The sequence below is a fragment of the Thamnophis elegans genome, chromosome 5, assembly GCF_009769535.1.
Source record: "Thamnophis elegans isolate rThaEle1 chromosome 5, rThaEle1.pri, whole genome shotgun sequence".
Classification (NCBI taxonomy): Eukaryota; Metazoa; Chordata; class Lepidosauria; order Squamata; family Colubridae; genus Thamnophis; species Thamnophis elegans.
Genome location: NC_045545.1, coordinates 95,462,496 through 95,477,754, shown reverse-complemented (window position 1 = coordinate 95,477,754; position 15,259 = coordinate 95,462,496). Strand labels below are relative to the sequence as shown.

Here is a 15,259-nt window from a genome sequence, read left to right as displayed (position 1 = left end):
ACAACGACATTCCTGAAATAATGTACAAAGACGCACTCCTCATAACTGCAACCACGGAAGGATGCTAGGAAAAATGCAAAAGGTTTATGTTCGGAGAAATGTCCACTCAAGTGCATACCGATTTTAGTGCAAACTCGAAGGGGAGGAGGGGTGGGGGGAATCTCAGCTTTAAGGACTCGGACAGATTTACACAAATGAAAAATATAGCGAAATGTCCAATTGCGTAAATTCACCCATCCCTGGCTTTGAATTAAATGCTAGGCCTTAATTGACAGTGAGGATCCAGGACATTGCATTAATGTAATATACATCTCAGCAACTTATAACAAACTCCGCCATCCCACATCCCTGCGTTTCCAAGCACTACAGCAGGGTATGTGTGTGTGTGTGTGTCCAAATTTGGCAACTTAAGCCCTGTGGACTTCAACTCCCAGAATTCCTCAGCCAGCATGGCTGGACGTCAACTCCCAGAATTCCTCAGCCAGCCATGGAATTCTGGGAGTTGAAGTCCAGAGATCTTAAAATTACTAAGGTTGGGCACTTCTGCGCTACGGGAAAATAAAATTGAGATTAATTAATTCATTCATTAGACCGATTTTTCTCCTTGGGATATTTTTAAGGGCATTTTTCCCCTCACAAATACCTGCTTATAATAAAGAGTTTCATGGAAAGGCCCTAAATTTCCCACAATTAATCCTCTTTCTTTAAGAAAACTTCCCCAAACATCTCTTTGCCAAAAGTTCCTTTCTCCAATATTGGTTTTCCCTAAACTTTTCAATCTTTCCAGCGTTTTTGTTATCCAAATTACAAGCGGGGGGCATCAGTCTTTTTGGTTGGACCTGGTTGGACCATGAAAACAAATAGACCAAAAATTCAAAATTCGCCATCATCATCCTCATCATAAACCCAACCCCCCTCCCCCGCCAATGGTTCATTGTCAAACAATCTCAGATAATTCTTTTTTTTTTTAAACGCCATTTCCTATCAAAATTATAAAAAGTAAGCTGGGTTTGCAACCACAACCACAATATTTGTTGTCGTTCGCGGGACTCCCAAACACGCTCCGTTTTCCCCTAAACACACGACCGCTACGGGAAAAGCAATCCACAAAAAAAAACGCTTCGCGTGGTTTCCCTATTGCACTTCGCTCTTTCCTCCTCCTGCAGCGTCTCTTCCGAAGAAACAGCATCCCCCCACCCGCTACCCCGCCTTTCGCCGTGGTACCCAACCGATCCGTGGACGTGGTCTGCCCAGGCAGGCGGGCATTATGTACAATCCAGGCGGGGTTTTCGGATGGAAGAATCGCGCCGGAAGGTCGAGTCCGTCTCCGAAAAATAAAATCCAATGTTTTGTTTCCAGCGTCTTAAAGTGGTTTTGTCACTTTTTTTTGTTTTCTTAAAAAAAAGGAAGGATTGAGCGGAACGGGAGGGGCTCGCCAATGAAGGAGCATCCTGCTCACCCATCACTCTGTAAACTAATCTTTAAAGAGGGACTATTATTATTTTTTTTGAATATTTTTTTTTCCTGACCCCTCGGCTTATTTTTCTGGCATTTTATTAGCCCCGAATTTCGGGGCGTGGAAGGAATTGTTACCTCTATCTTTTTCATCCAGGATGCAGTTTGCCACCGGCCAAGACCCCGTGGCTTTCTTATGGTTAATATTTCCCAGGAGGCTTTCTGTGTCTTTCGGGAAAAATTCGGAAGGCCTCTCCTTCGGTTTCCGGCCTCGCTTCTTGCCGTCGGGACTAGTCTTTCGTTCCTCGTTGCTGGGCAATCTCTGTTCTTTACTTTTCTTTTTCTTCGAAGAATCGGTTGAGGTGTGGAACCAGTTCTGCGTTTCGGGGAGCAAAAGAAAGATCGGTGGGTACATATTGCATCTTTTGCATTGGGCCACGTTGAGGGCCGTGGGAAAACGGGAGGTGGGGATTATGTGGCGTATGGGAGACATATAGTCTAAATAACATTCCCTTTCTCAGAGAGGCAAGGGCAGCTTGCCCTGCAGGGCCTGGAGCCGTGTGACTGGGAGGCATAGAAAAATAAATGGAATAATAAATACATAATAAATAATAAAATGGAACTTTTGAGGAAAGTCAAGCCTTGGAGTCTTCTTTCGTTAGGGGTCTTGCTTGCAACCCTGACAGTCGCCTGCATTCCCACAAAGCTGGCTTAAATTGTGTTTGTACAACAGAGGTGGGTTTCTACCAGTTCGCACCAGTTCAGTAGAACCGGTTTGTCAAATCTACCGAACCGGTTAGAAGAGGTTCCACCAGAAAGCAGGCCACACCTATAGAAGAAGTTCCAAAATTTTTTGAAACCCACCACTGACACACACAAACACACACACACACAGAAAGAGAAAGAAAGAAAGAAAGGAAGAAAGAAAAAAAGAAAAAAAGAAAAAAGAAAGGAAAAGTGAGAGAGATGAAAGAAAAAAAGGAAAAAGGGACAGAGAAACAAAAGGAAGGAAAGAGAGAGAGAGAGAGAGAGAGAGAGAGAGAGAGAGAAAGAAAGAAAGAAAGAAAGAAAGAAAGAAAGAAAGAAAGAAAGAAAGAAAGAAAACACATGGCCGGCAAGCCACTCCCACCAGGTGACATGGCTGGCAAGCCACTCCCACAAAGGAGGCCACACCCACAGAGTAGGTTCGAAAAATGTTTGAAACCCACCACACGTTGTACAATACAAGCGGTTGTCGACTTACAGCCGTTCACTGTAACTTCGACTATTCAAAGTTAGAACGGCCCAGACAAAAGTTACTTAGGATAAGTTTTTCACACTTATTATGCTGCAGCATCTCCATGGTGAGCTAAGAGGGAGAGATTGGCCCAAAGCCATCCAGTTGGCTTCCGTGCCTAAGGCAGGAATAGAACTCATGGTCTCCTGTTCATTGGCCCAAAGTCACCTAGCTGGCTTTCGTGCCTAAGACGGGAATAGAACTCACAGAGTCCTGGTGATTGGCCCGTTTCCACCACAAATGCGCTAACGACAAAAGCGCGCCTGACTAAACTGCGGTGACAAAACCGCACCGACAAAACCGCACCGACGAATGAGCGCTGAAGCGCGCCGACAACAGCGCGCCGACAGAAGTGCGCTGTAACCCTAACCCTAAACCAAACCTTAAACCTAACCCTAAACCTTACCTTAACTTAAATCGCGCTTCTGTCGGCGCGCTTTTGTCGGCGTGCTGTTGTCAGCACACTTTTGACATCGCGGTTTTAGTGCCGCGGTTTTGTCGGCGCGCTTTTGACGTTCGCGCATTTGTCAGGTCACGGATTGGCCCAAAGTCACGCAGCTGTCATCCATGCCTAATATGGTACTAGAACTCACTATCTCCTGGTGGTTGGTCCAAAGTCACCCAGCCACCATTCCTGATTAAGGCAGGACTAGAACTCACAGTCTCCTGCTTTCCAGCCTGGTGCTTTAGCCGCTAGAAGTAACTTTGCAGCCAACGAGAAGATACTTACCTCTGAGTGTGTCTTGATGATGTGGTATTTGACCCCACTTTCTGAGCTAAACTCCTTCTGACACAGAAGACAATGATATTTGCCCACCGAATGGCCTCCCTGTAAACGAAAGACCGGCCGTGTTTAATTTGGCAGAACCAACCTGAAACTAAGGAGAAATTCCTTGACAGTCAATTAACCAGTGGAACGACTTGCCTCCAGAAGCTGTGAACGCTCCAACACTGGAGGTTTTTAAGAAGAGATCGGACAATGATGCAGGGCAGTGAGGACTAACCTTTTCCTCTTTGCGTGCCAAAATCGTGCGTGCATGCACCACAGCGCATGTTCATGTGCCCGCACCCATAATGCAATGTGCCCCGCCCCCTGCATGTGTGCACAACCCCCCCCTGTGCTCCCCCCAGCCCCCCGCACATGCACACAACCTCCCCGCGCATGTGTGTGACCCCCTCCGCGCCCCGTTTTGGGCCTAGCAGGCCTCGGGAGGTATTTCTCCTACAGTCTGCAGAGAATTTGGCAGGCCAGCCTTTGCAAACCAAAAAAGAAAGAAATTAGAAATTCGAAGAGAGAGATTGACTATGGAGCTTCTTTACCTTATTACAGTTGGCCAGGTGGGCTTTTAAGCCGGACACACTGCAGTAAATGGCTGCACAGCACTGGGAGAGAAAAGAGAGAGAGGCTGAGTGGGGAACCGGGGAATCCTCCTCTCCCCCCCCCCCGAAGCGTCCCTCCTACAAGCTGCAGCCAAAAGTACCAATAAAAGGAAAATATTTGTAGCTCAGGGTTGACCTGAAAGGTCCCTGGGGCTCTCTCTGATCTTGATGGTTTTCCTGCCAGATGTTTCATTACCCAAGGAGCTAACAGCATCAGTGCCAGAAGGGAGTGAGGTTTGCGGAGAGGAGGAGGAGGGGGAGGAAGAGGAAGAAGAGGAGGAGGAGGAGGAGCCAGTGGGGTCTCATTACCAAACTATGTAACATCATCAGTGCTAGAAGAGAGTGGAGTGATGGAGTGGAGGACTGTGGCTCCTTGGCGCACTGTGAACTTGGTGGTTTTCCTGCAGATATTTTATTACCCAAGTAGGTAATATCATCAGTGCTAGAAGGAGTGAGATTTGCAGAAAGGAGGAGGAGGAGTGGGGCGGGGGGGGGAGAAGGAGTCTGTGGGGTCTCATTACCAAACTATGTAAGATCATCAGTGCTAGAAGAGAGTGGGGTTACGGAGGGGAGGACTGTGGCTCCTTGGCGCACTGTGAGATTGGTGGTTTTCCTGCAGATATTTTATTACCCAAGTAGGTAATATCATCAGTGCTAGAAGGAGTGAGATTTGCAGAAAGGAGGAAGAGGAGGAGAGGAAGAGGAGGAGGAGGAGGATTGGGGGGTGGTCCTTGGTGCCTTCTGAGCTTGGTTGTTTTCCTGCTGACATTTCATTACCCAACTAGGTAATATCAGTGCTAGAAGGAGTGAGATTTGCAGAAAGGAGGAGGAGGAGTGGGGCGGGGGGGGGGGGGAAGGAGTCTGTGGGATCTCATTACCAAACTATGCAACATCATCAGTGCTAGAAGAGAGTGGGGTTACGGAGGGGAGGACTGTGGCTCCTTGACGCACTGTGAGCTTGGTGGTTTTCCTGCAGATATTTTATTACCCAAATAGGTAACATCTTCAGTGCTGGAAGGAGTGAGATTTGCAGAAAGGAGGAGGAGGAGGAGAGGAAGAGGAGGAGGAGGAGGAGGATTGGGGGGTGGTCCTTGGTGCCCTCTGAGCTTGGTTGTTTTCTTGCTGACATTTCATTACCCAACTAGGTAATATCAGTGCTAGAAGGAGTGAGATTTGCAGAAAGGAGGAGGAGGAGGAGGAGAAGGAGGAGGAGGAGAGGAAGAGGAGGAGGAGGATTGGGGGGTGGTCCTTGGTGCCCTCTGAGCTTGGTTGTTTTCTTACTGACATTTCATTACCCAACTAGGTAATATCAGTGCTAGGAGTGGTGAGATTTGCGGGGAGGAGGAGGAGGGGGAGGAAGAGGAAGAAGAGGAGGAGCCAGTGGGGTCTCATTACCAAACTATGTAACATCATCAGTGCTAGAAGAGAGTGGGGTTACGGAGGGGAGGACTATGGCTCCTTGGCACTCTGTGAGCTTGGTGGTTTTCCTGCCAATGTTTCCTTACCCAACTAGGTAACATCATCAGTGCTAGAAGGGAGGGGTGTTTGTGGAGAGGAGGAGGAGGAGGAGGAAGGGGAGCAGGAAGAGGACTGGGGGCTCCTTGGTGCTCTCTGAGCTTGGTGGTTTCCTTGCAGATGTTTCATCACCGAAAAATGTTTGACGTTACAACAGCACTGGGAAAAAAAGTGACTTATGACTGTTTTTCATAGTGACGACCGTTTCAGCCTGCTGCAAAATTCAGACGCTTGGCAACCGGCTCACATTTATGACGGTTGCAATGCCCCGGGGACAGGTGAGCCCTCCTGACAAGGAAAGTCAATGGGGAAGCCAGACTCACTTCACAACCGTGTCACTAACTTAACAACTGCAGTGATTCGCTTAACAACGGTGGCAAGGAAAGTCGGGAAAAAGAGGAAAACTCACTTAACAATTGTCTCGCTTAGCCACAGAAATTTGGGGCTCAATTGTAGTCAAGGACTACCTATCTAGTCATACCTCTGTTTGGGACTTACCGTAATTTTCGGAGTATAAGACGCACCTCCCCCCCCCCCCAAAAGAGGGTGAAAAGTTTGGGTGTGTCTTATACACTGAATACAGCATTTTTGGCCTCCCAAAACCCTGCCCTGCCCTTCCTGTTTTTCGCAAAATTGGACAGGCAGAGGGTTTGGGAGGCCTGCAAAGTGCTCCTGGGGGCTGGGGAGGGCAAAAACGAGTGAAAAACGGGCCCATTTTTCTCAAAAAAATGGGGATGTTTTTGCCCTCCCAAGCCCCCAGGACTCTCTGCCTGCCCCGTTTTTTGCTCATTTTTTGCCCTCGTCAGCCCACAGGAGCACTCTACATTTTTGTAGAACCCAGGCCCGTTTTGTGCTCCTAAACCCCCCACGCATTACATTTTTGCCTTCCCCAGCCGCCAGGAGTACTCTGCAGGCTTCTCAAACTCTCTGCATGCCCCTTTTTCACAAAAAAACTCCTGGGAGCCAGGTAGGGCAAAATCCTTTGGAAAAAATTAACCTCTTCAAAATCCCCGTGCGTCTTATACTCCTGTGCGCCTTAATAGTCTGAAAAATATGGTAAATCTTCTTCAAATCCCACCCCAACACCGATGGGAACTGGAATCAAGGTCTTCTGGCTGTAAACGCACAAAGCACTCACGTCATTTGGGCAATTGATGTGTCCTTTTTCTTTGACTTCATTCTTCCAGGCCTCCAGAAGCTGCGGGTTCAATTTGGGAAGTCCAGGCCGAGTGTAGTTTAGCTGCCAACATCCAGAAGTCACAACAGTCAGAATGCTATTCACAAGTGCACGGAAAAACACGGCTAATGTCTCCTCGATGTTTTACCACCACTACCACTCCAGACAGCCTCTGCAAGACGTTCAACTGGTAGAGAGCATTTAAGATATAGGATCACCTTTACCGACATTTTATTACGGCGGGCACACTGGCACACATTAAACATGAAATTCTGTTGCCTGTTCTCAAGTTGTACACATACATCACACCTATACAGACATGCTATATAAGCCACGGTGGCGCAGGGGCAGGTTCCGGATTCTTTTACTGCTGGTTCACTCAGGGATGCGCTTTGGGCGCGTACTTGATGCGCGCATGCGCAGTCTTGAAAAAATTGCTTCTGCGTATACAGGTTGTTGTGAGGATAAAGGAAGAGAAATCCCATGGAAGCCATCTTGGAGGGAAAGGCAGGACGTAAATCTTAACCGATAAATGGAAAGCATGCAACGATCCTCCTCAAGCCAAGCCTTCGACCCCCCAAACGCCCCAATTCTCTAGTTCACCCCCCCACCCCCACCGTCCGCCATCTTTGAGAAATTCCCAGGTGCCCCCAGTCGCTCACTTGCTTTGTTTCGGGGACCAGATCGTCCTTCATCCGCCGCTTGGTCCAGTCCTTGGCCAACTCATCCTCCGCTATTTCCTGCAAGTGGAAGACGGCGACTTGGGCGGAGGTGCGCCGGATGCGGCCGCTGGGGGTCCTCTCGAAATCTTCCACGGGGCTGGGTTCGGGTTTCAGCTCTGGCTGCTCTGGGGGCTGAGGAGAGAAAAGCGGTTGGTGATGAAGGCAGATGCTGGAAGGGAGGAAGAGAAGGGAAAGAGAGGAGGGAGGGAGGGAGGAAGGAAGGAGGGGAAAGAGGGGAGGAGGAGGAAGAGAGGGAGGGGAGAGGAGACGGGGAGGAAGAGGAGGACGGGACGGAAGAAAAGGAGAATGAAGAGGGGAGGGAGGGATGCAGGGAATGGAGATAGAGAGGAAATGGAGACAGATAAGGAGAAGGAGAAGGGAGAATGAAGGGGAGAGGAACAGAAGGAAGGGAGGGAGGGAATGGGCACAAAGAGAAATGGGCACACAGAGAGAAATGGAGACAAGGAAGGAAAGAAATTGAGACATATAAGGGGAAGGAGAGGGGGAGAGGAACAGAAGGAAGGGAAGGAGGGAATGGGCACAAAGTGAAACAGAGAGAAATGGAGACAGACATAGAAATGGAGACGGGAAGGAAGGAAGGAAGGAAAGAAATTGAGACATATAAGGAGAAGGAGAAGGAAGGAAAGAAGGAAAGAAATGGAGACAGATAAGGAGAAGGAGAAGGGAGAAGGAAGGGGTAGGAAGAGAAGGAAGGAAAGAAATGGAGACAGATAAGGAGAAGGAGAAGGAAGGAAAGGAGGAAGGAAGGAAAGAAATGGAGACAGATAAGGAGAAGGAAAAGGGAGAATGAAGGGGAGAGGAACAGAAGGAAGGGAGGGAGGGAATGGGCACAAAGAGAAATGGGCACACAGAGAGAAATGGAGACAAGGAAGGAAGGAAGGAAGGAAGGAAAAAAATTGAGACATATACGGAGAAGGAGAAGGAAGGAAAAAAGGAAAGAAATGGAGATGTATAAGGAGAAGGAAAAGGGAGAATGAAGGGGGAGGAAGAGAAGGAAGGAAGGAAATGGAGACAGATAAGGAGAAGGAAAAAGAAAGAAAGAAAGAAAGAAGGAAGGAAAGAAGGAAAGAAATGGAGACGTATAAGGAGAAGGAAAAGGGAGAAGGAAAAGGAAGGAAGGAAGGAAAGAAATGGAGAGATAAGGAGAAGAAAAAGGAAGGAAAGGAGGAAGAAAAGAAAGAAATGGAGAGATAAGGAGAAGGAACAGGGAGGATGAAGGGGGGAGGAAGAGAAGGAAGAAAGGGAGGAAGGAAGAGAGGGAGGGAAGGATGGGATGGAGACGAGAGAGAAAGATGAAGACAGAGAAGAAGGAAATGGAGAATGAAATGAAAAGAGGAGAAGGAGGAGAAGCAGATGGAAGGGAAGGAGGGGTAGGAAGGCAGATGGAGACGGAAAAGGTGAAGGAGAAGGAGGGAGGAAGGAAGGAAGGAAACAAATTAAGAAATGGTGGCAATTAAGGCCTTTTGATTGCTTTTTTACCTCAGAACTTTCAAAGGAGAAGAGGGAACTTGTAGGCCTCGGTGAAGGGCAGTGATTTCCAGCTATGTGGCCTTCAATCCTCAAACTATTCTAACACCAACTAGCTGCTAACTGGAGCTGACAGGGCAACGCCTCGCGTCCCTTCCGAAAGGGCTCCATTTCTGCACGGACTAGTATCTTCCTTATTATCTCCTCCTCTGAATGCTTTTTAAATACAAACACAGTTGATGACAAGGAAACCGGGCGACGGGGAGGGGGGGTGGGGTGTCAGGGTCTCACCGTGGCCGGATGCTCGGAGCGGATGTGGTAGTCATGCCCAGCTTTGGACTTGTAGGCCTTCCCACAGTGGGGGCAGGTGAAGACCGGCTTCTCCAGCTCCGAGGGCTGCTTCCCGCATCGCTTCTGGTGGTACTGGTACCCCATGAGACTGGAGAAGGTGGCCACGCAGCCCTGAAGAAAAATAAGACAAAGGGGCTGCAGGTCAGAGGTCAGCAATGAAGGGAGGATGTTCAAGGTACAGGGGGGGGGGGGCAACCCTTTAAAACAACCTAATGGTATTAAAAGATTGTAAGAAACAAAAGACATAAGAACAGCTGCAAACCTCACACCCTTCTAGCACTGATGACGTTACCTAGTTGGGTCATGAAATGCCTGCAGGAAAGCCGCCAAGCTCAGAGAGCACCAAAGACCCCATAATCTTCCTCTTCCTCCTCCGTGCACACCCCACTCTCTTCTAGCACTGAAGATGTTACCCAGTTGGGCTATGAAATGTCTGCAGGAAAGCCGCCAAGCTCAGAGAGCACCAAGGACTCCATAATCTTCTTCCTCCTCCTCCTCCTCCACCTTTTCCTCTTCCTCCTCCCCCTCCCTGCACACTCCACTCCCTTTTAGCACTGATGATGTTACCCAATTAGGTAATGAAATGTCTGCAGGAAAGCCACCAAGCTCAGAGAGCACCAAGGACCCTATAGTCCTCCTCCTCCTCCTCCTCCTCCTCCTCCTCCTCCTCTTCCACTCCACAAACCCCGCTTCCCTCTAGTCCTGAGGATGTTACCTAGTTGGGTAATGAAACGTCTGCAAGAAAAGAACCAAGCTCAGAGAGCACCAGGGACCCCATAATCTTCCTCCTCCTCCTCCCTGCACACCCCACTCTCTTCTAGCACTGATAATGTTATCCAGTTGGGTTATGAAATGTCTGCAAGAAAGAACCAAGCTCAGAGAGCACCAAGGACCCCATAATCTTCCTCCTCCTCCTCCCTGCACACCCCACTCTCTTCTAGCACTGATAATGTTATCCAGTTGGGTTATGAAATGTCTGCAAGAAAGAACCAAGCTCAGAGAGCACCAAGGACCCCACAGTCCTCCTCCTCCCTCCTAGCACTGATGATGTTACCTAGTTGGGTAATGAAACGTTTGCAAGAAAGAACCAAGCTCAGAGAGCACCAAGGACCCCATCATCTTCCTCCTCCTCCTCCTCCTCCTCCTCCTTTTCCTCTTCCTCCTCCCCCTCCCTGCATACCCCACTCCCTTTCAGCACTGATAATGTTACCCAGTTGGGCAATGAAATGCCTGCAGGAAAGCCACCAAGGTCAAAGAGTACCAAGGACCTCACATTATTATTCCTCCTCCTCCTCCTCCTCCTCCTCCTCCTCCCCCCTTTCTCCTCCTCCCTCCCTTTCTTCTAGCTCTGATGATATTAACGTAGTTTGGTAATGAAAGATCTACAGGAAAATCAGTCAGAGAGCATCAAGTATAGTCCTCCTGTTCCTCTTCCACTCCACAAACCCTGCTTCCCTTCTAGCCCTGAAGATATTACCTAGTTGGGTAATGAAACGTCTGCAAGAAAAGAACCGAGCTCAGAGAGCACCAAGGACCACACGGTTCTCCTCCTCTTCCCTCCCTCCCTCTCTTCTAGTCTGATGGTATTAACCTAGTTGGGTAGTGAAACTTCTACAGGAAAACCAAGGTCAGAGAGCACCAAGGATCCTATAGTCCTCCTCTTCCACTCCACAAACCCTGCTTCCCTCTAGCCCTGAGGATGTTACCTAGTTGGGTAATGAAATGTTCTGCAAGAAAACCACCAAGCTCAGAGAGCACCAGGGACCCCATAATCTTCCTCTTCCTCCTCCCTGCACACCCCACTCTCTTCTAGCACTGATGATGTTATCCAGTTGGGTTATGAAATGTCTGCAAGAAAGAACCAAGCTCAGAGAGCACCAAGGACCCCACAGTTCATCCCTGGGCTACAAATATTCTGGTCTACTGGTACAGGTGACCTTGTTACGGACATCCTAGCAGAGAGCAAAATCAATACCTCATTCGGACACTTGAGTTTCCCCATCTGCTTTAGCATTTTCCTCAGCCTTTCCCTGTCTCCTAGCTCCCCGAGAGGGACAGCAGCTTCCACAGGAGCAGTCTAGAAACAAAAAAGAAATCAGGGGGGAAAAATTACCCACTCATATCAGCTGTACAGGTAATCCTCGACTTTGGAAACAAAATGCAAAGAAGAGCAATTAAAATAATTAAGGTTGGGTCTCCCTCTGTTGAGTTTCCACCCATTACTTGTCCCGCCCTCCACATGCAAAATCTACGTTGTACACGGATCTACACGCAGAAGGGCCGTACCTTGTTCATGTGCTCTGCCATTGTGTGATAATTCAGCCCTGCTTTTGACTTGAACTGTTTTTTACAGTGCTGGCATTTCAAGGCATCCTGCAGCTAAAACAAAGGAGAAAAAGACATATATTTCAGACAAAGAGATCTACAGTGAATACGATTTCCCTTGCATAAAATGACATTTAGCACTAATTGTGTGGGATAAGTGATTATGTTGTGCGTCTATTTTTTGCTTATCCTCTTGCACATAGCAATAGCAATAGCAGTTAGACTTATATACCGCTTCATAGGGCTTTCAGGCCTCTCTAAGCGGTTTACAGAATCAGCATATTGCCCCCAACAACAATCCGGGTCCTCATTTTACCCACCTCAGAAGGATGAAAGGCTGAGTCAACCCTGAGCCGGTGAGATTTGAACAGCCGAACTGCTGAACTGCAGTCAGCTGAAGTAGCCTGCAGTGCTGCATTTAACCACTGCACCACCTCGGCTCCTACATTTTTAACCCAATTATTAGCCGATAACCCGGTGTTGCCCGGGTATTTATTTATAGAGGGGAAAATGTCCGGACCAAACATAATTTCTAAGGTTGGATTTTCTCTCTAACCAGAGGGAGCCCCCTTGTGGAGTACTGTGAAGCCTTTACCATTGGCAATTCCACTGCATTGTACAGTAGAAGCCTGTACGGCAGTACAGTAGAAGCTATTTAAAGGCACAACAGGCAGTATCTTAACAGAACAACCCCCCCCCCCAAGGGGTGTTAGGGGTGTCTTGACCCCACAGTATTTGTCTCCAGAAAGTAAGTCATCCGTGTACCAAGTTTGGTTGAAATTGCTCAAGGCGTTCCAAAGTTATGCTGGAACACACACACATACACGCAGCCAATTTTATAGAGAGAGAGATTCAGAGTTGCTCAAAATGGTAATAGTTTGAGTTTGAGTTTCATTTTATTTATATGCCGCCCTATTCCCGGCGGGACTCAGGGCGGCGCACAATCCCAAGAAGGGGAAGGGAAAAACACAAAAAACTACAAAATACAGGGCATTTAAAAACAGCCAACAGCCACACGATTCAAGAGGGGAAGGGAACTCGTCAACCCCAGGCCTGCTGACACAGCCAGGTTTTAACGGCTTTCCGGAAGGCCTGGAGAGAGGTGAGGGTCCAAATCCCTGCGGGGAGTTCGTTCCAGAGGGCCGGAGCTGCCACAGAGAAGGCCCTCCCCCGGGTAGTAGCCAGATGACATTGGCTGGTAGACGGAACCCGGAGGAGGCCTAATCTGTGTGATCTAATGGGTGTTTGGGAGGTAATTGGCAGCAGGCGGTCTCTCAAGTACCCAGTTTTATGATCCCTGCAAAATAAAATAAATACACCCACAGAGGGTAAATGCAATTGATAAAACAAACCAAAACCAGATGCTGCAAATGTGTACAGGCCCTCCTCGGCATATGACCATAATGGAGCCTGCCCATGACAGTTTTATGTTGCAACTGTCGTAAATCAGGTTGGCCACAAGACCACATTTAAATAGGGTGAGAAAATAGATGGGAAATTTTAATATTGATTGGATTTAACCTCCATGGAATTGCCTGAATCATCTTTCTTCAGCACAACTGATACAGGTAGTCCTTGACTTACGGTCATTTGTTTGTTCAAAGTTGTGACTATATTGAAAAAAGTGACTTACAACCAGTCATTGTAGCATCCCGATGGTCGTGGGATCAAACAATGAATTTTCTGGTCCCTATTGCAGTCATAAGTTGAAGCCTACCTATACATAAACCTTGTTGCAAAGTGAGACAGTTGTTAAGCGAATTTTGCCTCACTTTACAACTTGCCACGGCTGTTATGTTACCGCCATTGTTAGTCTCATGGTTGTTAAGTGAATCTGGCTTTCCTACTGACTTTGCTTGTTGGAAGGTTGCAAAAGGGGATCACTTGACCCTGGGACACTGTGACCATCGCAAATACGAGCCAGATACCAGGCGGGCGAATTTTGATCACGTGACCATGAGGATGCTGCAAAGGTTTGTGAAAAATGATGTTACTTTTTTCAGTGCTGTTGTAACTTTGAACAGGCACTAAGTGAACTGTTGTAATCAGTGGAGAAATTGTGAATGCTCCAAAACTGGAAGTTTGTAAGAAGAGATTGGAAAGCCATTTGTCTAAAATGGTATAGGGTTTCCTGTCTAAGCAGGGGGTTGGACTAGAAGACCTCCAAGGTCCCTTCCCACTGTTATTCTATTCTATTCCATATTTTCTATTCTATTCCATATTTTCTTTTCTATTCTATTCTATATTTTCTATTCTATTCTGTTTTGTTCTACTCTATATTTTCTATTCTATTCTATTCTATTCTATTCTATTCTATATTTTCTATTCTATTCTATATTTTCTATTCTATTCTATTCCATATTTTGTTTTCTATTCTATATTTTCTATTCAATTCTATATTTTCCATTCTATTCTATATTTTCTATTCTATTCTGTATTTTTATTCTATTCTATATTTTCTATTCTATTCTATTCTGTATTTCTATTCTATTCTATATTTCTATTCTATATTTTCTATTCTATTCTATATTTTCCATTCTATTCTATATTTTCTATTCTAATCTATATTTTCTATTCTATATTTCTATTCTATATTTTCTATTCTATTCTATATTTTCTATTCTAATCTATATTTTCTATTCTAATCTATATTTTCTAATCTATATTTTCTATTCTATTCTATATTTCTATTCTATATTTCTATTCTATTCTATATTTTCTATTCTATTCTATATTTTCTATTCTATTCTATATTTTCTATTCTATTCTATATTTTCTATTCTACTCCATTCCATATTTTCTATTCTATTCTACTCCATTCCATATTTTCTATTCTATTTCTTTTTCTATTCCGTCCCATCCCATCCCGTTGTAAGTCAAAAGACTATTTGTATATTAAACTGCCATGACCCAGCAATTGTGATGCCAGGGTTCCAGGGGCCTGGAATTCAGACTCAAGGGTCCAGGAACAAATCATCCTTTATCGCGAAGGAACTAGGCAAAAGGTGGTCTTGGGCTAGAATCAGCCCATTCAAAGCATTCCGAAATGGCTTTCATTACTCGCCATTTGATAACGGGCAGGGCGCGCCCCTCTTACTTTTTGGCAGACTTCCATGTGCTTCTTGAGACCCAAGACCGTCTTCCGGCTGATCATGCCACAGGTCGGGCAAGAGACCTCTCCCTTCTCGTTGATTATCCGCTGCCACTGCTCCTCAGGGGTTGCTGGAGAAGAGCGGGGGAAAAAAATACAAACTATGATTGCAGGTCAGGCTCAACAGTGAAAGGATTCCATTTTGGTTTGATCCCAAAACTCCATTTTGGTTTCTCAGGGGCAAATATGTAGTTCAGGGCTGCTTTCATTCCCATTTGTTTTTGTGTATTTTATTTCCCTGCCTTTGTTGTTTTCACAAATAACTCAAGGCAGATAATGTACTTTTTCTCCTCCTATTTCCCCCACAACAACCTTGTGAGGTGGTTTGGGCTGAGGGAAAGAGGGACTGGCCCAAAGTCACTCAATCGGCTTCCTTGCCTAAGCGGGGACTAGAACTCAGTCTCCCGGTATTTGACTGA

General features: G+C 46.7%; 1 protein-coding gene across 2 annotated transcripts in view; it reads right to left on the bottom strand.

The window, feature by feature from the left end:
- Window positions 1-445: 445 nt before the first annotated feature.
- ZNF512B (zinc finger protein 512B) overlaps window positions 446-15,259 on the bottom strand; it is a 54,562-nt gene continuing 39,748 nt past the window's right edge. For both annotated transcript variants that reach the window (XM_032217230.1, XM_032217231.1), the window contains 9 exons: window positions 14,787-14,911; window positions 11,651-11,743; window positions 11,340-11,441; window positions 9,305-9,475; window positions 7,466-7,657; window positions 6,765-6,866; window positions 4,052-4,114; window positions 3,462-3,560; window positions 446-1,831 (listed from right to left, as the gene is read on the bottom strand). In XM_032217230.1, coding sequence (XP_032073121.1) covers window positions 1,538-1,831; window positions 3,462-3,560; window positions 4,052-4,114; window positions 6,765-6,866; window positions 7,466-7,657; window positions 9,305-9,475; window positions 11,340-11,441; window positions 11,651-11,743; window positions 14,787-14,911 — 1,241 coding nt within the window. In that variant the 3' untranslated portion in view covers window positions 446-1,537. The remainder of the gene's footprint in view (window positions 1,832-3,461; window positions 3,561-4,051; window positions 4,115-6,764; window positions 6,867-7,465; window positions 7,658-9,304; window positions 9,476-11,339; window positions 11,442-11,650; window positions 11,744-14,786; window positions 14,912-15,259) is intronic.